This window comes from Garra rufa, chromosome 2, assembly GCF_049309525.1.
Source record: "Garra rufa chromosome 2, GarRuf1.0, whole genome shotgun sequence".
In the NCBI taxonomy this organism is placed as follows: domain Eukaryota; kingdom Metazoa; phylum Chordata; class Actinopteri; order Cypriniformes; family Cyprinidae; genus Garra; species Garra rufa.
In genome coordinates, this window is record NC_133362.1 from 46,379,184 (window position 1) to 46,406,927 (window position 27,744).

Genomic DNA, 27,744 nt, shown 5'->3' on the forward strand with positions numbered 1-27,744 from the left:
GGCTGCACTGCTGCACGGAACTCACTCATGAAGAATGTTTTTAAAGAAGTGTGGTTTTGGTTGTATAACATTGCACAGCTTCCCGAAGAACGCAGCGCTACGTGAACAGTGGATGCATTTTGTTTTTCCGGGGCAGAAACTGAGTTTTGCAAGTGTGTTTGTTGACAAACGTTTAATAAACAAAGCCCAGTTCGACGCTGGATTTGCACATTGTTTAATACTGAAAGACGGAGTGGTCCCAGCTCTAAAAGATCCTGGTCATGGTTCAGAACTGCAGATGGTAAGTGAAACTGTATCAATCTTTAGCTCCGCCCACGGCGCGCCTCCAGGAGCTCCGCTGTTTTCAGAGAGAATCGTAAAGCTGTATCTTTCTGTTGTAAATATGATAAAACTAAGACTTTTTGGAGATATGAAGGATGTTAACTGCCCTCCAAAGGCAAAGCGCAGTAACTACACATCTGGTCAAAATTGAGTTAAGGCTTAAAATGGACTTTGTAGGACTTGTGGCAAAGTCTTCTGGTTAGATTGTGTCCCGTTTCAGAGAAACAAGAGTTGCAACATGTTTGACTAGCTGGTGCAAAAATTTTAAAGGCATTTTTTCCTCAGTTTCAGTGTTGGCGTAGTTACTGCACTTTGCCTTTGGAGGGCAGAGTACTACTTTATAAGTACCCAAGATTAACATAAGATTGGGTGAAACTGTGTGTGTGTTATACCCCCTTTAATAGATATGTGAGATTTTCACCCCAGACACTTTAATTTCTTTGTAAATTTGACCAAAGCCGTCTGTGAAAGTACATTTGCTTGGTTTATTCTTTTGATATTTCATTCAGGAAATGTACAATGGGGACCAAAGATTCTGCTGTGAAGTTGAGGTGAATTTCTCTTTCTGTAACTATGTGGCAGACAAAGTGTTATGACACGGGTGTAAATCATCAACTATCTGTTGAGTTGATCAGCTTTCATTTGAGTGTAAACGCCTACATTGGGACAGAAAACTGAGTTTCGATGGATTGCAGCGTCTTGCATCAGCTGTCAGGTTAACGCTGAAAGCAAGCTCACCTGTCCACAGAATCAGTGAGAGATGAGCTCAAATAATGAAATCAGGCAAATCTTAAACTGTAATAAACTTTTATTTATGTACATCACAATATACAAACAAATTTGTACATAAATATTTCCAATTCACCAAAAAGTAAGGCTAAAATATTTTAAAATATCTCAAAAAAAACATCTAGTGACATTGGGTGTGAAATGAGGCGTCACTCAAAAAAATCCATATGAATAGAAATTATTACAAATCTAAGTAACTAAAACATCCAGAATTCTCTAGAACATTCTATATAAACTCTTTTTTGGTTCAAATACATTTTTTTCCTAAAATTGCACACAGAACAGTGATATAGCCGAAACTTGAGTGTGAACGTCACACAACGTGTGTCCTGATATGTGATTCACTACAGAGACATGCAAACTAACAAACTCCTGTTCAACATCTAAAAAAGCGTTAGCACCAAAACAAGTGTTCAGAGAAACACTGAGGTGTAGTACACTCTAAAAGTAGTACACTATACTAGTCACCGCAGCCTAGAGACCTAAGAGAGAAAACGTGACACAGAACAGAAATAAAGGACTGCTTTGCATAATTAGCGATGTGTGAATATAATGCTTTCCTGAGCTACTAAAGCACTGGAGTGCAGGCAGAAAGGTCAAGGCAGATTCACTTCAGACGTGAAAGAACGCAGGAACACTTGGTGTACAGCAGCAGATCTACGGCCTGTCCTGTTAAAGCTCGATGAGTAAAAACCTCGTTACAAAACGCTAAAATAAATAAAAAGACATCAGAGACGTGGAGGTCAGGTTCTGGCGTTTGGTACAGCAGTGCGATGATTTCAAACTCTCACAACTGTAGCTGCCACGAGAAGAAATGATTCTTCATTGACATCAGTTATAAAAACACCCACTTCCTTAAAAAAAACACTAGCTAAAAGAAAAACTGGTGTATTTAAATTCACAATCCTTTGGTTGGTGAATAAAGGCAGCACGAGTCCTGACTCTGACAGTGTTATTCAGTGCCGTCTGAATGCTAAAGCAAAGATGCTGCTATGCGGATGACGTTTGGATGACTGTAAACGCAGTTAAAAGACGAGTGGAGATCTGTGCAAGGCAGTGGTCGCTGATAAAACTCCACTCAAGTGTTCAAGCTTCACAGGACTGACTCGAGGAAGGCCATCCAGATCACGTGTTCAGGCTGTGTTTGGTGAGTGAAGGCAGGAAGTGAGGAGCGTGTTCAGAGCCAGATCAGGGCTGCTGCTGGTACTGGGACGCAGGCTGTAGTTTGGTGACCTGCCCGATGCCTTTGGTTACTCCCTCTCTGAAGAGCAGCTTGGCGCCCACCTTCAGGTACTCCGGGTGTTTGATGAACTTGAATCGTACCACTGCTTTCTCTCCGGTGCGGAGCTCATCCTGAACCAGAACAATTGATCAAGACCAAGGGAAAGCAGACAGAGAGTTCAGAGTCTTACTATACATCTTTTATTGATACACACATATTAGGCCAGTTTTACTAACAGCTTGCGCCAACGGAGTTAGTCCTGTCAAGATTTACTAAATATGCACAGTGGAGAATTAGCACTAAAAAGTTGTGGACGGAGTTATTTTTGCACCTGACCATACATCAAGGTCATTTTAGTTATATAAATATAGTTTTCAAAATAGCAATAAAATGTAGTTTTGTTTTTATTCGTTTCATTAACAATTTTGTTAGTTTTAGTTTTGTCTTTATTTTGTGAACACATTTCTATTTAGGTTTAATATAGTTTAGTTCAGTTTTAGTTTTTTAGAGATCACGATTTCCCCGCAATTCTAAACTAAACAGAATATATCAATTGCTGCAGTCTATTTAGAAGTGTTTACTTCATTGGAATGAATTATTAATCATTTAATACATAATATGTGACCCTGGACCACAAAACCAGTCATAAGGTTAAATTTTACAAAACTGAGATATATACATCATATGAAAGCTCAATAAATAAGCTTTCTTTTGATGTATAGTTTGTTAGGATAGGACAATATTTGGCCGAGATACATCTATTTGAAAATCTGGAATCTGAGGGTGCAAAAAAATCAAAATACTGAGAAAATCACCTTTAAAGTTCTCCAAATTAAGTTCTTAACAATGCATATTACTAATCAAAAATTACATTTTGATATATTTTTAGTAGGTTTTTTAACAAAAAATCTTCATGGAACATGATCTTTACTTAATTTCCTAATGATTTTTGGCATAAAAGAAAAATCAATAATTTTGACCCATACAATGTATTTTTGGCTATTGCTACAAATATACCCCAGCGACTTAAGACTGGTTTTGTGGTCCAGGGTCACATATATGTATTTAAAATTTAATATATTTAATACACCAATTTTTAATATAAAATTTATGAAAAAGTGGTTTGAATGAATAAATGACTCACTCATAAAAACATTCAATGACAAATACATTTTTACTAGTTACTTGTTTCCACCTAGTGGCAGGAAGGGCATCTGGCGTAAAACATGCCAAATCATCTGTGCGGATCACTCCGCTGTGGCAACCCTTGATAAAAGGGAGCAAGCCGAAAAAGAGAGAGACTTGTTTCAACCTAGTGGTGAAACAATGCAATCAACACAAATGTTATTTGAAGCGCCAATTACTTTCAAAAGATGACGTGCTCTATTTTGATCTCTACCATAGACATCAATGTTTATATCCAAACTATGACCTTTAATCCCAGTATTGCTGTGATAATATGAATGACTGGGTATTTGAAAAGACTGTTTGTGAAGCTGTTTCTTACCTAAACACGATGACTGCTCTCTCTCTGTGTTAGCGGCAGTGCAAATACAGATTTGAATGTTCTGTAAGACTTTTTCAAAGGTTTAATAGACATGAGGAATTGGTTGCTTGTTACATAAAAGAAAAATAATAATAATGCAGTAGCCTGTACATTTAATGCGGGTGCTGTTCAGGTCACAGTTTTTATTATTCTTCCGCCAAAAACGATTGTTTATTTTTGATAGTTATTATTTTATTTCAGTTAGTTTGTCAATAACTGTTGTTAGTTTCGTTTCGTTTTAGTTTTTCGTTTATTTTATTTCAGTTTATGAAAACGTTTTCTGATCAATCAACGTTTTTTGTCTTAGTTTTTGTTTTCGTTTACAAAAATAACCTTGCCATACATATCCACTATATGGAGAGAAATTCTGAAATGTTTCCCTCAAAAAAAACACAATTTCTTTACCACTGAAAAAAAGACATCTTGGATGACATGGAGGTGAGTACATTACCTGTAAATTTGTGTTCAAAAAGTCAAGTAATCCTTTAAGTTGGCTTGAAAGAACCTAGCCAGAAAGTTTGAAGTAGTTTTAAAAGCTTGAAAGTTTTCAGTTAAGTAGGTAAGTTTTAATTTAATGGTTTAATAGAAGGTCCACGACTTTTTTTCACTTCATCGTGTGTATAGTAAACAAAACCGCCATTCATTTACACAGAGACACGCAAAACATGCAGGTTTCATATTTAAATAGCATTTTTGCAGCTTAATATTCTTAGATACTAGTCTATATCTCATTTGGATTTAAGCGTAATGACCTACGTTTGATGTATGCATCCAAAATTTAAAATTTAAATTTAAATTCCGTTTTTATGACTAGATTCTGCGATTGCGTCCGCGCTTTCCGCATGGGGGAAATCAGAGCCCTACCATTTTTCCAGCCACCTATAACTCAGACAGACAGATAAAGGACACTCACCTTTCCTTGCAGAGCCTCAACTGTGGCCGTCTGTCTAACGTTGCCCACGTGCACAGTCACCTGGAAGCCCTTGTGGAAAGTTTTGGCATGGAAGAGTAAAACGATCTCAGCTTCAAACTGCCAGCAGATAGTGGGGTTCATCTCTGGGCTCACCATCACCATACCCTGCCAGAAAACAACCAGCAACAATGGTATACTAGCCATTCTCTATGGACTTCTTGCTGTGTGAACAATTAAACAATGATCCGACTATAACAGCTTAGATGAGGGAAAGTAAAATCTGGTCCATTTCATTGGCCTTTACACTCTAAGCCTTCTCCGTGCCCCAACAGACAAGCTCACCTTTCGCAATAACGAACGGTCGAAATCGCCCAGCGCCAAAGTAGCGGCTTGTCCGGCTCTCAGCACCCTGCATCCAGAGCGATTCCTCTGGATACTGCAAACCGTCAGCTCCCGAAACTTCCCGTCATCCGTGGGTCCCACCACCAGCTGCTCACCCTCACGGCAGATGCCACTGCACACGCACACACTCATTAGACACTAATGCCGTCTTATTGGACACCACAGACAAGAGGGAAGTGAGAGGGACGTACCTGTAAAGAGTCCCACCAACTACTGTCCCCACATCCGGCACTGTGTAGATCTCATCAATCTACAGGATCACAAGACAAATTCATGAATCAGACAGACACTAAAAAACTACAACAGCACTCAAACCTTGAGACTTTGGCCATAGTGGGACTACTTTCGTTAACAGAAAAACTAAAATAACTGGTCAAATTTGGTCCTGAACGCAATACGTTATTTAATATTTAATCATTACTGTTTAGTGATCTTTTTAAAAATCAACTTAGTTTAACTGTAGATCTGGTGATTTGCTATACTTCTCCACACGTTTTCTCACTCACATACATCCCAACCAGGGATTAAAATTAACTTTTTCACTCACCAGCCAATTTGGCTACTAAATTTTGAAGAAGTTACCGGCCATTCATAACTTCTACTAGCCCAAAAAAATAGAAATAAACCAACAGCTTGAGGCTGTCTACAGCGGACGTGACAAAGCGACCGTCGCAAATCATTTGGTGTCAGTACTGGGGGTGTGTGATATTGACAAAAAAATAGTATCTCAATATTTTTTGGGATTTTATAGATAACAGTATCGACAATATTATGCGGAGTGTGTTTTTGTGTGTGGACAACTGACTCCTGAATTCTTTGATATTCTGTGACCAGTTCACTGCAGTGATAGAAATTAATCTTTTACAATAAGTTTAAATTGAATTTTTATCTTTATAAAGCCTTTTTTTTTAAGTGTGCATCATCTTTTGAGTGAAATTCTTACATTTAATCAGTCAACTATAATAATAATAATAATACATTTAGGATTGTTACCAAACAAATGAAATCAGTATCAACAAAATTCATCTTTGCAGAAGTTGCATCTAAGGAGGTATTTAGATGGATTTACACACAGTTTAATGCCCAGAGGGACATGGAATGCTTTAACCTGCAGTTACAAATGCAGAAATAATCTTTTGATATATATGTGATATATAAATATGAAATTAAAAGCGCCAGTAGGTGGCAGTAAGGCACTGTTAATGAATAAGTCATTGCAATTGAAGCGAACCATTTAAACGGTTGATTCGTTCAGGAAAGAAACACCGTCATGTTGCACTGAGATGCAAAACAGTGCTGTGGCTGTGTTTGGAATGATTTTTGTTGGCGAAATAGAGCAAAAACAGCCAATATGGTGTCTACAACGTACGTAAGTCTCTTGTTTATTGACCTTGTATAAAATCAATATCACATTAATCGTAATCCGATTCATGCTGATTTTTTAAGAAAAAACGGCAGTCTTTGTGTGATATTATAACTACATGAAATGATATAAATATATACATTTTCTGCCCCATATCTTGAATGATGTGATCGCTCTTAATGCATATTAATAGACTGATTCATGCAGTGAAAGAAGGCACTCTAAATGCACACACGCACTAAATTGCTCCAGACCAGACTTCATCACATAGCCGTGAATGCATGCATTTCTGTAGATAGTGTTTTATTTGTTTTTTGCAATATACTCCATAATGTCATGATGTCTCACAAGTTCAGTATTAGCGCTAAACCTGCGCAGATTTGGCTTGCATTAACTTCCCAATAAATTAATGAGTGAACATACGCAAAATGTAACCAGCCAAATTGGCCAGTGATTTGACAGTGTTACCCGCCACAGCTGATTTTTACCCACATTTGGCAGGTGTTAATTATAAACTCTGGTTCCAAGCCTTTAAAAACAATTCAATCTTTAACGAAGACTAATATAACCTTATAAGAAGTGTAAACCTGTACCTGAAACTCAGTGAGCTGCTGCATGAGCTCCTCCTGCTCCTTGCTGTTGCTGAGGGGAGGTAGAATGTTAAAGAAGACCTTCAGCAAATCAAGACTCTCCCCCGTTACACTGGACAGGGTGAAGATGGGGGTGATGCTGCAGGAGAAAACACACATTTCAATAAAGCATTTTAAAGTCAAATCATGAAAACATCATGTCTATGTCGTCTTGTTAGGGGCCAAGCACCGAAGGTGTGTAGGCACCTATTGAAACAGTTGACGTTCTTATTATTCTTCCGTTTCCACTCATGAGTCTATGGCAGGGATAGGCTTGCGGGAAAGTTGTGAAATTTGGCACACAATGAAGATAGAGGACAGTCTTAACATTAACCATAGCAAATTTGGAGTCTCTAACTCAAGTGCCACCACTTGTCCAAAATTTCACAAATTTTATGTTAATAATAAGATAAACCACCTAGGAAGAGTTTGAAAAAGTAGGTTATTCGAACTGGTCCTAGACGATTTATCTGATTTTTGCCAAAATTGGCTCAGATCATTTTCCGAATATGTTGGCAAAAACTTATGGAATTCAAGTTGATTAGTCAGACCGTTCTCGAATAACGCGCAAACGAATTCTACACAATATAGCTATGCAAAAATAGATGTGAGCCTATATCTCCGCAACGGTTTGGCTTAGAGACCAAACTTGGTGTGTGTGATAACAAGCCGGACCGAAGGCTACCTGCAGTGTTTTGGTGCAGTGCCACCTAGTGGTCAGGAGATACGAAAAATGGCTATTTTTGCTCATAACTTCTCAATGATTTGGCCAAAAATCTCAAAACTGGTCTCATTAAATTCGGAGGAGCATGCTGAGTCGAACCCTATGCATCGTAAATGCTATGTTTTACGAACACATTGACATATCGTTACGAAACTCGGTATGTCTCTTCAGCACCAAAGCCCTGACAGTGCTTAAAAAGTTTGGGGGCAGCGCCACATTATGGTAAAAAAAAATTATAAAGAATTGTTGAAAAATGCTAATAACATTTGATTAAATTGGCCTATTTTTTTTAACTCGTCCTAGACCGTTTGTCTAATTTTCACCAAAATCGAGTCACATCATCTTTAGATTATTAAAAATGTAAGGATTTCATGTTGATAGATGAGAGCCGCTACAAATTTTAGGCTTGATGTCAAAATGACTGAGGCTTTATCTCTGCAAAGCTTTGACATTATGACACCAAACTTTGTGTGTGCCTTTGTCACCTCACACTAAACACACCACATTGATTTAATAACAGCACCATCTGTTGGTCAAACCTGATAAGCCATTAAATCAAGTTACTTGGAGTTCTACATTACTTTTCTGTCAATTTGACTGAAATCATCTTAAAATGGTTTCCTTTACTCATTGTTGCAGTTGGTCTGGTGCTCCATGCCATGCTTAGCTCCTCATTTTGCCTCTGGTGTGCTTGGCCCCATAATTGCTGCTTGCAGCTATATTTTTACTCTTTATCTGGTCGGGATGTACCTGGGTGACTGTGCAAACTTCTGGGCGGCAGTGACAGCGTCGTCTGTTGAGGACACCAGCATGGGCACTTTGTTGCATCCCGGCTGTTTGAGGATGCGCTCGAGCTGTCGGACGGTGCGCTCCACGGTGCCCTTGGCGCACAGGTCCACCTTACTCACCACGATGAAGATGGGCACCTTCAACGCCATGGCCAGACCCAAGTGCTCACGCGTCGTCCCCGCTAAAAACAGAGCGAGAGAGAAATGGGTGTTTAAAGAGTAGCAAATAGTTTGTGTGGAAAAAAAAAAAAGGTTCAGAAATCAGAAGCAGGTCAGATATTTTCAGTTGTAATCTCTGATCTGGTCAGTATTTGCAAGTTTACATTAAATTTATCTCAACCTCAGATAGTACACCAACTGACTGTCTGAAACTGGACACAAAAAATTGGACATTACTTGAGTGAAAAATTCCTGATCAAAAAACTATTCAGTCTTTATGCAGTCAGAAGTGTTTTTTTTACTGGTGAACACTGAACAATTAAGATACTAAAAAGATACCCCTCCACTGCAAAAAATGTTTCTACTTTTTGTCTTATTTCCAGCCAAAACATCTACAAAACAAGAAGGATTTTCTAGATGAGTAAATATTATTGTCTTGTTTTCAGAAAAAAAAACAAGTCAAAATTAAGTGCGTTTTTTTGCTTAAAACATGGGGTAAAAAAAGATCTATATATTTTTTTCAGTTTGAAATTTAATAATTTTTCTTACCCCATTGGCAGATTTGCTAGTTCTAAGCAAAAACTCACTTAATTTTGACTAGTTTTTTTCTGAAAACAAGAAAATAATTTTTATTCGTCTAGAAAATCCTTCTTGATTTAAGAATTTGTAGATGTTTTGGCTGGAAACAAGACAAAAATCTAAGTAAGAAAAACATTTTTGCAGTGTAAGTCCATCTATGAAAATTAACTATGGCAACTATAAACTAGTGCTGCACAAACAGTTGCTGTGTTTTAGTCAGGGCATTACATGGGGGCTTGTGTGCCTCTCGTTTTCGGGTTGTTGTGAGGATATGATCATGAAGGAGTGTGCAGACAGCAGGAAGTGCTGAGTGTGGCTGAGCAACATGTAAACAAAGACGGAGGTCAAGGCTGCTCTGCATTAACACACATAAATAGATGTTCCTGACCGAGACACATAGTTCGAACAGGCCAAGGTGGAAGTGACAACACGTTATCATCTTGTGGGAAGTACTGGAAACTTGTTTGGAAAGTATTATTATTAATATTTTGGTAGAGCTTTATTTTACAGTCCTGTTCTGCATGCACATATGTGACCCTGGACCACAAAACCAGTCTTAAGTCGCTGGGGTATATTTGTAGCAATAGCCAAAAATTGCATGGGTCAAAATTATTGATTTTTCTTTTATGCCAAAAATCATTAAGAAATTAAGTAAAGTTCATGTTCCATGAAGATTTTTTGTAAAATTCCTACTGTAAACATATCAAAATGTAATTTTTGATTAGTAATATGCATTGTTAAGAACCTAATTTGGACAACTTTAAAGGTGATTTTCTCAGTCTTTTTGATTTTTTTGCATCCTCAGATTCCAGATTTCAAATAGATGTATCTCAGTCAAATATTATCCTATCCTAACAAACTATACATCAATAGAAAGCCTATTTATTGAGCTTTCATATGATGTATAAATCTCAGTTTTGTCAAATTTAACCTTATGACTGGTTTTGTGGTCCAGGGTCACATATGTGCTATGTTCAGTTAATGGAAGCGAAGTGAATCAACTCAACTCAAAAAGTTGACTGCTTTGAAACTTGGTGTTGAATGAAGCGCTATAGAAATAAAGGTGACTTGACTACTTACTATAGTAATTACATGAACTAGGTAATATTTATGTACTAACCCTGAACCTACCCCTAAATGTACTCCTAGTTGACTTATATTACTCAGTACTTGCATTGCACCAAGTCAGCTGTAGATTGTAGCCAACTGTAAGTTCATGTACTGTAAAATCAAATGCAACCAATATTTTAATTCTGTTAAAACATCTACACTGCCGTTCAAAAGTTTTGGATCGATTTTTTTTGGATATTTTTTTAAATGTTTTTTTTTATGCTCATCAAGGCTGTTTGATCAAAAATACAAAAAATAATAATATTGTGAAATATCATGATGTAAAACAAAGTTTTTTGGATGTACATTAAAATCTAATTTATTCCAGCAATCAAAGCTGAATTTTCAATTTTCAGTATCATTCCTCCAGTCTTCAGTGTCACATGATCCTTCAGAAATCAATCTAATATGCCGATTTATTATCAATGCTGAAAACAGTTGTGCAGCTTAATATTTTTTTGAGAAAAAACAAAACAAAACAAACAAACAAAAAAACAGCATTTATTTAAAATAGAAATCTTTTTTAACAATATACACTGCCATTAGAAAGTTTGGGGTAAGTATGTTTTTATTCTCTCTCTTACCCTTTCTTTTTTTATTTTATTTTTTTTTAAGACACTGCCTTTCTTTTTTGGGTCTTGACAGTGGTATTTACCTTGAAATCAATGGGACAGTGACAAGCCTCCCGGTTTTCATTCAAAATATCTTAAACTGTGTTAAGAAGACAAACTAAGTTTTTATGGGTTTGGAACAACATGGGGGTATTCCAATGATTAATGACAAAATTTTCCTTTTTGGGGTGGAGTAACCCTTAAATTGGAGTAATTTCTGATGAAAATTCAGCTTTGCATCACAGGAATAAATTATATTTTAAAGTATATTAAAACAGAAACCATTATTTTATTTCGTAATAACATTTTGCAGTATTACTGTTTTTTTATTACTGTGCATTTTTGCATTATTACTTTTTTTGTATTTTAAACCAAATAAATGCAGCCTTGATGAGCATAAGAAAATTATTTAAAAACATTACAAGTCTTACTGATCCCAAACATTTGAACGGCAGTCTAAGTGTAATGAATCATACTTCACTGAGCCCAGCTAAAGAGAAAGTAAAAAAAACTCATAACAGAGATAACAGCTTCATAGATAAGCAATACGTCCTTACAGAATGAGTTTGTGTGATCAGTGTGACTAGACATGACACAGAATCAGTGGTGTTGGTTTGTGGTGGGACTCTTGGTTTTCCTAAACAATGTGAGTGAGGAAGCGCTTATGTTTCCTCTTCTGTTTGCCGGTGCTGGAATTACACATTTCGCCTCTCAGCTGATGGCTCAGGCCAGAGAAACCCTTATCAGAATGTGACTTATGTAGGCGTGTGATAAGCTTTAGCAGGTCATCTGACAGCCAAAGGCACTGAGCGTCACTGTGTTGACATGCCTTCCTCAAACTCCCATACAGCCCACATCAGCTGATTCACACACTCAAGAGCAGGAAAATAACAGCGGGTCACGTCCAGCTGCCTGTGTGGCTGGGCAGTAAAATCTGTCCAAAGTCCAGCCGTCTTCTGAGGTTAATGATTGGAGAACCGGACGTGCCTCTGTTTGCATGGATTTGCTTATGGAAAAGTCAAACTCTGAGAGGTGAAGCAGACACAGTACACCTCCGCCTCTGTCTGCTCTTGCATAATTTAAGTGCACCGGTGTCGCGTTGCAGACAGGGCGCCGTGTTCTCTTTCAAAGACGTGCACGACCCGCTCTCCTAAATATCTGCTCCTATTTCTGACACTACTTTCCCAAACCAAAACAACATGGTGGCATGTCAGCATATGTTCCAGGACCAGAAGGAACACCAACTGTACACAGTTTAGCAAGATTATTAGTAGGGATGCACTGAGCGTTCGGCAACTGAAATTATTTGGTCGAATGAGCAAAAAGGACGAATAAATTATACCAACAATGACGTGACGTGATCAAATAGAGGCGCGCACTTATGCAGCAAACATGTGGTCAGTGTGGAAGCATTTAAAACTGTCATAGAAAGACGCAAAAATCATTACAAGCACCGACAGCGAGAGACCGTTTAGAAACGCATCACATGTCTTCATGAGAAGAGAAAGGTTACTGTATGATGACTGAAATCACCAAATGGCCTTAAACCATTAGTAAATAAACTACAGAACGTTATGTTGTCTAATACACACACAAACTGTATTTATTCTGACAGCGCTGCATGAGCTTCTTAGCCAGGGTTCAAAGTCCAAAGCAGTACTGAGTAGTACAAAAGTAGTACTGAGGTCTAAAAATAAAAGTCAACATTCATAAATGTTAGTATTGCAATTTTACTGTTGTTCTGTAAAATAAAATAAAAAAGTAAGACAAAAAAATGATAACAATCATTACAACAGCTCTATTAATACATGTATTCTAACATTCTCCTTTGCTCAGCAAGGCTGCATTTATTTGTACATTAAAAACACATGCCTGATTCAAGAAGGGGGTCTTAAAAATGGCCAAAGAATATTATTTTACTAACTTATTAGTTTTAGGTTAAATTGTGTTTTGTTGGTAGGCTATAATGTCTACTAGAATGTTACAAATGTTTAGTGTTAAGTAAATACTTTAAAATTGTTTTGTAACAGATTTTTTTTTTTTTTTTTAAAAAGCAAGACAAAACTGTAAAAAGCACATTTTGGCTATTTAATTTATGCAAATGGTGAAAATATTGGCAAAATGGGGAAAAAACGTGTTTGGTAATCGGCCTTCGGCACAGTGTTTAATTTAGTTTTTCATTTAATTTTTTTTTTAGTTTTTCATCCAAATTTTCATTTCAGTGCATCCCAAATTTTTAGCAAGAAATCTGCAAACTATTACTCATAAAAACTAACTGGTCTGGTTAGGAAAATTATATGTTTATATATGGTTAATGGTAGCATGAAGAATGCTTTACACAAAGTGTTTTTGTATCTTAAAAACACAGACTGTAGTTACTTGTGGATTATTGTGATGTTTTTATCAGCAGTTTTGACTCTCATTCTGACGGCACCCATTCACTGCAGAGGATCCATTGGTGAGCAAGTGATGCAATGCTACATTTCTCCAAATCTGATGAATAAACAAACTCATCTACAGCTTGGATGGCCTGAGGATGGCCACATTTTTAGACAATCTTAATTTTTTTGGGATTTAATGTTTCTTTAATTGTAATTAACCTACAAATGCCTTACTTACAGCTGTCTCTTCATACTAAAGCAGGATAGGAGTAAATTACAGGTTATGCATGGGCAGCACTGCAGTCACAACTAGACTGCCACGTCTCAAGTTTCCCTATCCTTTCATTCAAACCCCTTTGGTCCAGCACCAGAGCAGCCCTGAGGTATTTTAGGGTATGGAAGATAGAAGGAATGGGGGTGACACTTAAGAGTGACGCTCTGCATTACATAAGATCATATGCTAGGATTATTGAGTAGCCAGAGAACAGCTGATTTACCGCTCCATGCCAAAAATGGATTGACCTGCCCAAACAGGTGTATTTGTGTCACTTGCCCTGTGTGATTTGACATTCATCAGAACGCGCTTCACCGGCACAATCTGAGATAAACAGGTTCAAGCAAACAGCAGCCTAATGTCACGATGTCAAACAAGCTGTAAACGCTTACCGATGCCAGTGTTGGCACTGACGACCAGCATGGCAAAGTCTGGACAGTAGCTGGTTAGGCCAAAGATGGTGGTCTTGAGATACTTGTGGTGGCCTGCCAGGTCTATGAAGGTGATCATTTTTGAGGCACTCTCACAGATTTCCTCCGCCGTTCGGGACTCACTGTAGTTCACCACCTAGATAAGAGCAGACACCGATCAATACTAACATACACCATGCAAAGTGCCACCAAAAACCTTCATGTTCATGTTTAATCAAGCTGATGATAATCTAGAGCTGCACAGAATGGTTAAACAGTTGATCACGATTATTTTCTCAAAAATATAATCACTATTATTAATCATTAGGGATGCACCGAAATGGCCGAAGAGAACAAAATTAAACACTTGGCCGAAGACCTATTACCGAACACGTTTTTTTTTTTAAATTTCGTGTTTTTCCCCCCCATGTATGCTGCCAATTTTTTCACCATTGCATAAATTAAATAGCCAAAATATGCTTTTTACATTTTTGTCTTGTTTTTCAAAACAAAAAAAAATCAATTACAAAACAACAATTTAAAAATATTTATTTATCACTGAACATATTTAACATTCCAGTAGTCATTATAGCCTACCAACAAAGCACAATTTAACTTAAATAAATAAGTTGGCTAAATAATATTCTTTGGCCATTTTTAAGACCCCCTTCTTGAATCAGGCATGTGTTTTTTAATGTACAAATAAATGCAGCCTTGCTGAGCAAAGGAGAATGTTATAATAAATGTATTAATAGAGCTGTTGTAATGATGACAATACTAACATTTGTGAATATTGACTTTTATTTTAGCAGAAACCCACAAGAAGACCTCAGTCCTACTTTTTGCTGACAGCAGCAGATTTATGAATGATTCTCATCTTGGGACTTTGAGCCCTGGCTAAGGAGCTGCTGCAGCGCTGTCAGAATAAATACAATTGGTGCGTGTATTATACAACATAATGTTCAGTAGTTTATCTAATAATGGTGTAAGGCCATTTGGTGATTTCAGTCTTCATACAGTAACCAGCCTTTCCTCTTCTCATAGAAAACATGCGACGCGCTTCTAAACAGTCTCTCGCTGTCGGTGCTTTTAAATGCTTCCACACTTCCCACACGTTTGCTGCATTAGTGCGCGCCTCTATTTGATCGAGTCACGTTGTTGTTCGGTATAATTATTCGGCCTTTTCGCTTAGTTACCCAAAGATCGAAAGAGCTTTTTTGTGATATTTTCCGGTGAATAATTTCAGTTGCCGAACATTCGGTGCATCCCTAATAATCACTATTATTAATCATGATTATTTAATTTAAAAAATGTTATATTCAACCAGAATTATTGCAATTTCACGTAAGAACCAATAAAAAGATCAACTTGCATGGTTTTCCCGCAGATTTAGCTGCATGAAATAAAACAAACATAACATTTTATACTCCAGCTTACATGTTAACTGGTATTTTTAGCTCATGAGCGATTTTTCCCTAATGTAGATGTTACATGTAATGTAAACTTTTGACATCTGGCAACTGCAAGCCTGAATGCTTGTGGAGGCTTGCGAGATAACAAAAAAAGTCAACATAAAATGAAATGTCGTCAGGATAAATAACCAGGTGGTAAATATTGCAAATGCTTATGATTAATCAAATAAACTTACAGTTTTTTCTCAGACACTTTGGTGCATTTCTCAGATCAGAAATGAAATTCTCAAACATCATCTAGTCTCTTGTGCACATCATAAAAAGTTTCTCATTCTTTTGAACAAGTTGTGTTTGCTTTGGTACATTCTGTGAATCCTATCCTGTCTTTGTCAATCAATATCCCACATACAGTAATGTGTAGTTTTAAAGAGGAACAGTAGAAGGTGAAAGAGGAAGAGGATGACAACGATATGGAAGAGAAAGAGGAAGGGCAAGGGCAAGAAGACAAGCAGTCTCATATATTTTAGTTTAGTTGTTTGCCAGGATTGGATCAGGCATGCAAAAAGGTTTTTAGCTCTGCTGCCTGGCCAGGGCCAATAAAGCCTGTGATGTTGAAGATGGGATCCTGGGGCAGAAGAATTGTTTTTGTTGCTGTTTGCCATTTTGTACTGCACTCTACAGTATACATTAAATTAAGGAATAAAACGCTTGCAAATGCACACTACGTGTTGTAGTGTGTGTGTTTTTGAGGATTTGTGTGTCATGTCTGAGAGCAAAGTTTGGTTTTTCAGCCAGACTGAGTTGAGAGCTTCATTTTGACCTGAATATAGAAAGTTTGGTTAATTGAGTTAGAAGTTATGGATTTGTAGTTTAGAGTTTCACAAACAGGAGGCATAATTTCAAGAAATGTGTTTAAGCGATTGAGAAAAACTGTGATAGGACATTTATTGTGCAAACCTATGATAATCCATAAAACACCTTCAGGGTGACATTATGGCTGGGGCAGTACGTAACATGATAGTAGAAATATGTAAACCATGATCCAACAGTAACATATTGTGTGGCTCTTAGTGGGCAGTTATTAACCCCTAAAGACCTAGAACATTTTTGGGGAACCTGAGGCACCTGTACATTTCTTTGTTTTTTCAGACATATTCTAGCAGTCAGCATCAATTGTCATATATCATTATAAACATAAGAACTTAAACGTTATGTCTACCTAATTCAAAATTACAATTTTCATTTTGTTTTCTCTAAAAATGAGTGTATTTCCAGAATTTTAGGAAAAACACCAGTTGGATGTTTTTTTTTACTGTGTATTCAAACAAAAACTCCTGAAGTTTGGATTTTTTTTCTTTAGAAATTTGTATTTAGGTGTTTTACACTTTTCCAAATAAAATTGTGTCTATATATAACATTCCCCAAATAAGTTATAGCCATTTATTACAATATTATTATAGGCGCATTTCAGTGAAAAACAGGCCTATTTAGTTTATTGACAATATAGACATGTCTCAAAACGTTTCAGGAGTAAAGTCACACCAAAAACAGTGTTATATAATAGCAAAACACAGTAAAAAAGTTACTTTTTCAGATAAATATATGCTTAATCTGAGTATGAACAATAAACACCAACAGTGTAGTAGTGAAAATTGCACTAATAAAATATAAAACAGTCCAAATTATTCACAAACTACACACAAAATGAGAGCGAAATATACCAAGTGCAACAGAAAAAAATAGTGCAAATAATCTTTACAAACTATATAAGAATTAGTTACATAATATAACAACCAAATATTTGTAAATAGCTGTAGTCTGCGTCAGAATCTATTTTACCGGGACATCGCCTAGTGACGCGAAAATCAAAATTCCAGCGCTTTATCCGATATGTACTGCTGTTTCATCCTTGTTTTTGGTTTGTGTTGTCAAAGGGCTCTGTTGTGAGTATTCCTGTGCTTTTTCAATAAATGCTGTCATGCAAATGTGTTATTTTGTGTTAGTTTTCATGCACGCAAGACGCACTTTACTTTCACTTTGCGTTTGTTCAGATTTCCAAAGAAACATGCGAATCGGTGGTTCAAAAGACCAAAACCTATGTTTATTGATTGAATAGATGACAGTTTGAACCAATCTGGGCACAGGGGTGGGACTAAGCAAGCTGTTTGGCTCAGAGGACTGAAATGCATTGGTTTCATCTGAAGAATCAGTGCTGAGGAAATGCGATCACGTAATCACACTCTGAATATCCAATGCCTCCAAATATCCAAATGAGAGACTGTGCATTACAAGACTTTGGATTGGCGGTTCAAAAGTTATTAAACATTTAAGAACAATAGTTATTTTTAGCCGCAGGTCTTTGAGGATTAGTGTGTGAAGAGTGAAAGAGAGGCAACGCCTACTGCAAAAATACAAATCAGGACACGTCCCAAACAAGTCCAAGCAAGCAAGAACTTGTTATGAAACAATGTCAGGCACATTTTGAGCTCAGTTAGTTCACAGTCGCCAAGCAACGATGAAACTTGACATCTTACAGAAATAAACTGATGTGTGATCACAGGAAAGCAACACTCTTTGCACTCTTCAGTCTGGCTGCAAACGCTCGCTCACGGTCGCGTGAGGCACACAGCAGCAGTTCTCACCTCTCCTTTGCTGTCAAAGCCCAGGATCTCTATGCTGATACTTGAGGTTCGTCCTGTCTGGATTTCATGGAGGTGTCTGAAGAGGTTGAGTCGCGCTCTCCCTCTCCCGTTGTCCAGCTCTCCTTGTGTAAGTACACCAAGCAGAGTGGACTTCCCTGAGTCCACGTTACCCAGCACTGCTACCCGCAGGTCCAAGAACTGAGGACGCATCACATAATGGCATTAACACATGCCTGAGACCATCAAACACATTAGATGAACATTACGCGAACGAACATCTCAGACGCTTACCTGCTGATCGTCCGGCACTTTCCTGATGAGGACCTCAGCTATTCTGTGCGGCTCATCAGAGTCGTAATCCACCTCCCTCTCTCGGAGAACTGCGATGTCCGCACCCACCCTGAACACAGAACACAACAGCATTCACAAAAACTGCGGACATCACCCTCACCGAACCTGCCAAGAATATGTCAGCCCTACTTGTGAAAACAAGTACACTTTAGCATACTTCAGAATGAAAATAATAATGCACTTTAAAAGAATATACTTCAGTGCAAACTGAATGTAACATTTTCTAACAGTATTTAAAGGAGTAGTTCACTTTCAGAACAAAAATTTACAGATAATGTACTCATCCCCTTTAAGTCTTTCTTTCTTCAGTTGTGAGGAAATTATGTTTTTTTGAGGAAAACGTTTCAGGATTTCTCTCCATATAATGGACTTCTATGGTGCCCCCGAGTTTGACCTTCCAAAATGCAGCTTCAAAGGGCTCTAAACCATCACAGCCGAGGAAAGAAGGGTCTTATCTAGCAAAACGATTGGTTATTTTCTTTTAAAAATTACAATTGATATACTTTTAACCTCAAATGCTCCTCTTGTCTAGCTCTGTGTGTACTCTGTGTAGACATTAAAAAGTATATAAACTGTAAATGTTGTTAGAAAATAACCAATCGTTTACCTAGATAACGATTATAGCCCTTTGAAGCTGCATTTAAACTGCATTTTGGAAGTTCAAACTCTGGGGCACCATAGAAGTTCATTACATGGAGAGAAATCCTAAAATATTATCCTCAAAAAACATAATTTCTTTACGACTGAAGAAAGAAAGACATGAACATCTTGAATGACAAGGGGGTGAGGACATTATCTGTAAATTTTTGTTCTGAAAGTGAACTACTCCTTTAAATGGAATTAAATGAAAGTTTAAATGCATGTAAAATCTCAATCTGAAAGGCCACTTCCAGAACAAAAATGTACAGATAATTTACCCCCTTGTCATCCAAGATGTTCATGTCTTTCTTTCTTTAGTAGATAAGAAATTATGTTTCTTGAGGAAAATATTTCAGGAAATATCTCCAAATAATGGATTTCAATGGTGCCCCCAAGTTTAAACTTCCAAAATGAAGGTTAAATGGCTCTAAATGATCACATCCAATGCCTTATCTAGCAAAACTATCGGTCACTTTCGAAAAAATTGACAATTTATATACTTTTTAACCTCAAACGCTCATCTTGACCTCTGTTTTTTCCTGTTCAATACGGCCAATAGAGTTAGGGTATGTCTGAAAACTACCGTCTCGTTTTCTTCTTCAACGTCAAAATCAGCCTACATCGCTGTTTTACCTTTTTTCGTAAAGGGCATTTGATCTACTTTGTAACACATTGTAAACACCGGGTTGATACTTGTGCATTGACGAAGGACGATTTTGAAGTTGGGGAGAAAATGAGATGGGAGATTTTTGACATACCCTAACTGTATTGGCCGGAAAAAACAGTTCACTCAGACTTAAACAAAATGAGCGTTTGGGGTTAAAAAGTAAATAAATTGTCAATTTGTTTAAAAAAAATGACATCGTTTTGCTAGATAAGACTCTTCTTCCTCGACTGGGATCATTTAGAGCCCGTTGATGCTGCATTTAAACTGCATTTTGGAAGTTCAAACTTGGGGGCACCATTGACATCCATTATATAGAGATAATTCCTGAATTTGTTTCCCCTCAAGAAACATAATTTGTTATTGAATGAAGAAAGAAAGTCACAAACATCTTGGATGACAAGGGGGTGAGTAAATTATCTGTAAATTTGTGTTCTGAAAGTGGCCTTCTTCTCTAAACCAACTAAAGTACATTATATTATCCTTAAAATATGATATTGTCAAAATCGAAATTTCCTGGCTTTTTTCATGATAACTGAGGTCTAGGGGTTATGTAACTACCATATGAGTTTCAAAACAGTAAATCCACAGTAAACTGCACACAGCCTGAATAAAGTAGCCGTTCCTTTTGACGAGCCGCTGTGACTTCCGTAAAAATGTGACGTCCGATCTACTCAGTCACCGCCTTCAGTCACCACCCCGAGCACCAATCACCGTACCACTCTCCTTTTGTGAAAACCCGACAACATCTCGTCCATTCTATTGCTAAACAACGACAACACGAAAACAAGTTGAAAAAGCCCTGTTCAGTCGATGGATGTCAGGAAACTACATCATTACACAGGCTTCAGAACAACGTGAATATAAGAGACCAGAGGCACGTCAACTTCAGCCTCTTTCACACAGCCATTTCGGTAAATACACGGATAATGTGTCCCATGATTTGTTCCGGAGTTGTTTGATTTGGTTCATTCACAGTTGTTTTCCGGAATCTGTGCGTGGTTTACACACAACCCATAAAGACATGTGACGTTTGGATGTGAGATGTAATGCGACGCGTACGTTTCACTAAACTGAAACTAACCTGATGAACAATCTGTGCTTCAGCGCTGATAGTGAAGAGTTCATTGATCGCCGCTTCATTCCACTTTGCACGTATTTTTTCGTTGTGAAGAGTGGCAGGGTAACGTGCATCATCACTACAACACTGCCTTTATGGTTCTGGCTTTTGTTCACACAGCACTCGTTCCTGTAATTTTCCGGAATCAGCGCGCATTGTGAAAGGGGCTTTACTAAAGCAACAGTTATGTAGCTTACTGCATTCAGTGTTTGAAAAAAAAAAAACATTAATGATCGTTGTGAAATATCCTGTTGAGTATCAGCAGGCTAGGCTCTCTCTATGGCTCTGGGCTCGGCTACAACGATACATGACCGTAGTTACCTGTGATTGGCCTGGCTGTGCGTCACTCAGAAAACAACAGGCCAATCAGAAGAGAGGCTCATGAATATTAATTAGAAGGGCCAAAATCGACCTGTTTTTGACAGAGCTTCTAAAAAAGGAGCTGTAAAAATATATTGAGATGGATTTTGGCACTTATACCGCAAATATATATTCTTAAGGACATTAACAGCTAAAATAAACCTCCAGAAATGTGTACAATATGGGACCTTTAACATTTATAATATACTAAAACAGACTTTAATGTAATTTCTATTAAAACATGCATGTTGTGTATTTAAATATATTTGTAATTACACATTTGCAATGATGAATTTGAAATTTAGTGAATTTAAAATATTAACTTTTAATGAAAAATAATATACTGTGGTTTAAATATTAAGCACTTCACATGTGCTTTAGTGTATATCAGTCAACACATCAAACTAAGTGTACTTCATTAAAACACAAGAAAGGTTTATTAAAGGTGCAGTTTTTAAATGTATATTAAGTGTGTTAATAAACGGTTGTGAAAGTGCCTCTCATTAAATACACTTAAGTGACCTTTTATGTCATTAAAGTTACACTTTATTTTAAGGTGTCCTTGTTACAGTGTAATTACATATTTGTGACCCTGGACCACAAAACCAGTCTTAAGTCGCTGGGGTATATTTGTAGCAATAGCCAAAAATATATTGTATGGGTCAAAATTATTGATTTTTTTTTTTTTATGCCAAAAATCATTAGGAAATTAAGTAAAGATCATGTTCCATGAAGATTTTTTGTAAAATTCCTACTGTAAATATATCAAAATGTAATTTTTGATTAGTAATATGCATTGTTAAGAACCTAATTTGGAGAACTTTAAAGGTGATTTTCTCAGTATTTTGACTTTTTTGCCCCCTCAGATTCCTGATTTTCAAATAGATGTATCTCGGCCACATATTGTCCCATCATAACAAACCATACATCAACAGAAAGCTTATCTATTGAGCTTTCATATGATGTATATATTTCAGTTTTGTAAAATTTAATCTTATGACTGGTTTTGTGGTCCAGGGTCACATTTAAGTACTGAGTAGTAATAGTTAACTACATGTACTTACTATATGGTTAGGGCTTGGCTTAGGGTTACGTGCATAATTAATTAAGTTAGCTTGAGAAAGCCAACTTACTGAAATGCTATTTAAACTTTCAATTATTATTCTTCTGAGACTAAAATGTCTGACTGCTCCTAGAGCTTTAACTCTACAAACTCCAAACTCAGGCCAGATCTTCAGACTGATCTGACTCCAGATGCTATATCTTTTCTAACTGATCAGACTTACGGTTTTCCTAAAAATGTTACTACTATTAACTAGCAACTAAAATCGTGTTAGTGACATGCTAATCAGGCTAGAAACATGCTAATCATGCTAACAACAGGCTACTAATGCTAACACCATGCTAGTGACATTCTAAACATGCTAGTAACAGGCTAATCATGTTAGAAACATGCTAACGACATGCTAATCATGCTAGTAACATGCTAATCATGCTATAAACATGCAAACAACATGTTAATCATGCTAGCTACACGCTAATAACATGCTGATCATGGTGATAACATGATAGAAACATGCTAGTGCCTTGTTAACCATGCTCGAAACATGTTAATGATGTTAACAATATAGCTATATGCTAGTAACATGTTAAATAAGTCAGAAACATGCTAGCGACATGCTAAAACATGTTATCTATCATGATATTCAAAACATTCAAGCTTTAAAACTACTTAAAACTTTTATCTTTTTTGGACTGAAAACAATAACATTTATAAAATTTCTAAAACATTTTCACACTTTCTGATCAAGCCTTTTCAAGCCAACTTTTTTATCTAGCCGTTATTATAATAGTAAGTACATGTTTCATTGGTAACAATGACACCTTAAAATAAAGTGTTACCTTCATTAAGTTCTCCGCAGGTTTTTCTTTTAAAAACACTTTTAAAAACACTCTTAAGATTTGACGTACACTACAGGTGCTCAATCGATACGTTTAAGCACACTAGATTTTCACAAGTGAGTCTTCTTTTAATCCAAAATTAACAACTATTATTTTGGGAATTTTAATATATATTATTAAAACAATATTACCACACCACAATATATTTTACAAGTATATTATTGTAATTGCATGAGCTGCAGCTTTCACTTTTCACAGTTTTGTGGTGAGTATGACTTATGCATGTTTCTGACATTCTTTGTGAAAGTCACCCAAATATAAAGTCTGGATTCGATACATTTGTCACATGTGTGTGTTTGTGTTCGTACTTCTCAGCCATCCTGCGCAGTGTTTTGAGAGAGGCTTTCATGTCTTCCTCCGTCAGGCCCACCAGCAGCCCGTTGTCCTCCACCCCGATCTGATACACCGCCTCCCCGCGGCCCTCCTGTAAGCGCCACTTCATCTGTGTGGCCAGGTGCTCGAAGCGGTACTGCGTGGGGTTCACCAGCTTCAGCTAAAACAAAGATAATAATAACAACACTGTCTGGCTGTACGTAGCAGTGTTTAGATGAGATCTGGGCGTCAGTCAGCAGTGCTAAAGTAATGCTGTAATGACGGGAGTGCCGCTGCTGTTTTGCTCGCCGGCAGCTAAACGCACAGCAGCTGTAGTGTATAAAAAGCTCTGCTAATCTACTGCTGCATGCATTTACACAGGAGATGCTCAGACTGTGGCTTGATGGCTGTTTACAATGCATTACTGTATTATCTGTAAGTGTATCCTTTCAACAAACATTGATGTCCAAATCGGAAGCGCTCTGTTGTGTTCAGTGACATATTTGGTGAATATTTCTGCAGATGTTAGCTGGTGGAGAGTTTACCTTGTACTCAATGTTTCCCTCTTCAGCCTGAAACAAAAGACAGGACAGAGTTAAAGCTGAACAGAGCTCAAAGTCACACAGTTCAGGATTCAAAAGCACAAAGACTTTAGCCTGCGTCCAAAGAGAAAGAGCCGTGTTGACACCGCTAAAAAGGTCAACAGATTTGTTGGCTCATTCAGAATAGTCTTTTACTATAAATGTCTTGTTACTTTGAGATCAGACACACTGTTCTACATTTCATTACATTTTAAAGCATTAGTTCACCTCCAGAACCAAAATTTACCGATAATGTACCCCCTTGTCATCCAAGATGTTCATGTCTTTCGTTCTTCAGTCGTAAAGAAATTATGTTTCTTGACATTTCAGGATGTCTCTCTATATACTGGACTTCTATGGTGCCCCCGAGTTTGAACTTCCAAAATGTAGTTTAAACACAGCTTCAAAGGGCTCTACCAGCCGATGAAGAAAGGTCTTATCTAGCAAAATGGTTGGTTATTGTCGAAACAAATTGACAATTTATATATATATATTTTTTTTTTTTACCTCAAATGCATAGTCTGTGTAACCCGGGTCAATACAGTTAGGGTACGTTGAAAAACTCCCATCTTGTTTTCGTCTTCAACATCAAAATCGTCCTACAACGCTGTTTTAACTTTTTTTGTAAAGGGCATTTAATCTTCTTTGTACGTTCAATTTGTAAACACTGGGTCGGTACTTCTGCAGCGATGTAGGAGGATTTTGAAGTTGGGGAAGAAACAAGATGGGAGTTTTTCGACATACCCTAACTGTATTGACAAGATGAGCATTTGAGGTTAAAAAGATTATAAACTGTCAATTTGTTTAAAAAATAACCAATCGTTTTGCTAGATAAGACCCTTCTTTCTTGGCTGGGATCATTTAGAGCCCTTTGAAGCTGTGTTTAAACTGCATTTTGGAAGTTCAAACTTGGGGCACCATAGAAGTCCACTATATGGAGAGACATCCGGAAAAACTTAATTTCTCTACTTGTGAAAATAGAAAGACACGGACATCCTGGATGACAAGGGGGTGAGTACATTATCTGTAAATTTTTGTTCTGAAAGTGAACTAATCCTTTAAAACAAGCCACAACTTAAGTACAGACAAAGTGAAGAAGGCAAACAAAAATTAAGTGTGAAACCACGTCACAAAACCTAGAACTCATTTGCTTCTATTAAAATTGTTCTATTAAAATCTGGCTAAACAAGTCCAGCGAATGACTACAGTAATCATCGGACTGACTTCTACTAGAGTAAAAGAAACAACACTGAATCAGCATTCATCACCTCTTCCCGCCTTTATTTCTGACATTCACAAACACAGCTGTTGCAGTGTGTCAATGCCACATTACAGCCAGTTGACTATGACGCAATCAAACTATACGAACACAATACTGACTCAACAAACTGGATGTTATAGAAACGGCCCAACCTCTCATTACACTGCTTTACTCTCAGCTTTATTGATTGTTGTTGTCCACGTCTTTGTTTTTTGTTTTTTTTTTTTTGCTACAGAAGCTCTCCTTTTGCCAACCAAACAAAAAAAAAAAAAGTACAAAAAATGTGAATTTCTCTTAAACATTTTGCATTAAGATGCTATGAGTCAATTCTTATGTAACCATCATTCATCCAAGCAGTTTATAAGCTTAAATTAATGGACAGGTTATGTGCAATATGTTTAACTTGGCCACACCACAGGTGTATTTAGAAAACAATGCAAAAATACTATTATATTGAATATATAAAAGTATATTTTAAAAGACACATGAAGTTCTTTTGTAAAATACTGTAAAAATGCATTGCATAAGTAAATAATACGACTATTTACAAGGAAATCTTTGTGCTGTAAAGCTTTGAAAGTGTTTTATGCTGTATGTTATATAGTATTCAGTACATGTTGTATTTATTTTTACAAGTGTATTTAGAAAACAATGCAAAAATACTATATTGAATACATAATAGTATATTTTAAGACACATGAAGTTCTTTTGTAAAATACTGTAAAAATGCATTGTATAAGTAAATAATACGACTATTTAATGAATTTTTTGTGTTATAAAGCATCTTTTATGCTTTGAAAGTGTTTTATGCTGTATGTTATATAGTATTACATACAGTTGTACATGTTGTATTTATTTGTACAGGTGTATTTAGAAAACAATGCAAAAATACCATTATATTGAAAACATAATAGTATATTTTAAAAGACACATGAAGTTCTTTTGTAAAATACTGTAAAAATGCATTGTATAAGTAAATAATACGACTATTTAACGATTTTTGTTATAAAGCATCTTTTATGCTATGAAAGTGTTTTATGCTGTATATTATATAGTATTCAGTACATGTTTATTATAATATTTATAGGGCTCAGGTATTTTTGAGTTGCTAAAAAAGTTGCTTTTATCATATTCCACCTGTCTTATTATTAGCCCTAACATATCTTCATACCCCTAATATGGTATATTGACATTATATAATGTAATCACTATACAGTTTCATTACAATTTCATCACGTAATGCTTAAAACATTATCACTGTATTTGCAGTCACAAAACCATTTAATATACACAATATACATATCTATATAATATTGTTAGAAGAAAATATGAATAATGAAAGACGGAAGCACTGAGACAACAACAGCTCACTGTAAAACAGACAGATGTGTTTGAGCACAGCTAAACCAGAGCAAACTCACCTCTGGAGGTAGATAAGGCGGATTATTGCTTGCTTTTGGATATCGGGCTGAGCGGTTTTTACACTTTTTGCTGCCATTTTTGGCGGTTTTTCTGATGGCAGCTCCATTAGTCGCCGCTGGAGAGCCGGACTTTTGTGCGGCGGCAGTGGTCCCGAAAAGCTCCGACACCCGCGAGTCCATCCCTGGACTAACCCTGAAACAATGACAGGCGACTGAAAAACTACTGTGTCTGTCCTACGCCATTCGCCCCGCTGCTTCTAACAAATATAAACACAAAGAGAGGGAGGGAAGCATCCTATATAAGCTCGAGCCGGCAGGGCTCAACCCCCCACATCACAACAACAACCCGACGTCCGGTTTAAGTTTGCGGAAGTGCGTCATGCAAACTTTCTATTCGTTACGTCAGGCGAAAGAGTATAAAGTATATTTTCTTATTTGGTACTGTATTGTATAATGTTATTGCTCTTTGAAAAGATGTCATAAGATTATATAGAATAGAACAGAACAGAATAGAATAGAATAGAAGTGGATCCCTAACATTCTGAAAAAAGGAAGACGGAAGTATTGTTATAATTTGAGTGACTGATGAATATTCATGGTTTCGGCATGCTGCAATCACCACGTAACCTCTGTATTGTGTCACATAACAAAACGTGAAACGAAACATTGCACTGCTTTTACATCAGTTTTGTTGTTAAAAACTAGGGCTAATTCGGTTTCGATTTCTGCTTCAAACGATCATGAAAATGCAGTAATCGAGATGAAACGATTATTGCGCCCCATTCTGCCCTTTTACCA

The 27,744-nt window shown here is 36.8% G+C and overlaps 1 protein-coding gene across 1 annotated transcript; it reads right to left on the reverse strand.

The window, feature by feature from the left end:
- Positions 1–1,111: 1,111 nt before the first annotated feature.
- On the reverse strand, positions 1,112–27,291 carry gtpbp2a (GTP binding protein 2a). The gene is made up of 12 exons (XM_073835241.1): positions 26,947–27,291; positions 24,229–24,255; positions 23,680–23,864; positions 18,567–18,675; positions 18,276–18,473; positions 14,204–14,378; positions 8,660–8,879; positions 7,150–7,285; positions 5,385–5,443; positions 5,134–5,305; positions 4,792–4,956; positions 1,112–2,463 (listed from the first exon to the last, which is right to left on the reverse strand). Exons 1-12 carry the CDS (start codon positions 27,124–27,126, stop codon positions 2,299–2,301), a joined length of 1,791 nt encoding a protein of 596 aa, XP_073691342.1. The 5' UTR covers positions 27,127–27,291; the 3' UTR covers positions 1,112–2,298.
- Between the last annotated feature and the right edge of the window lie 453 nt (positions 27,292–27,744).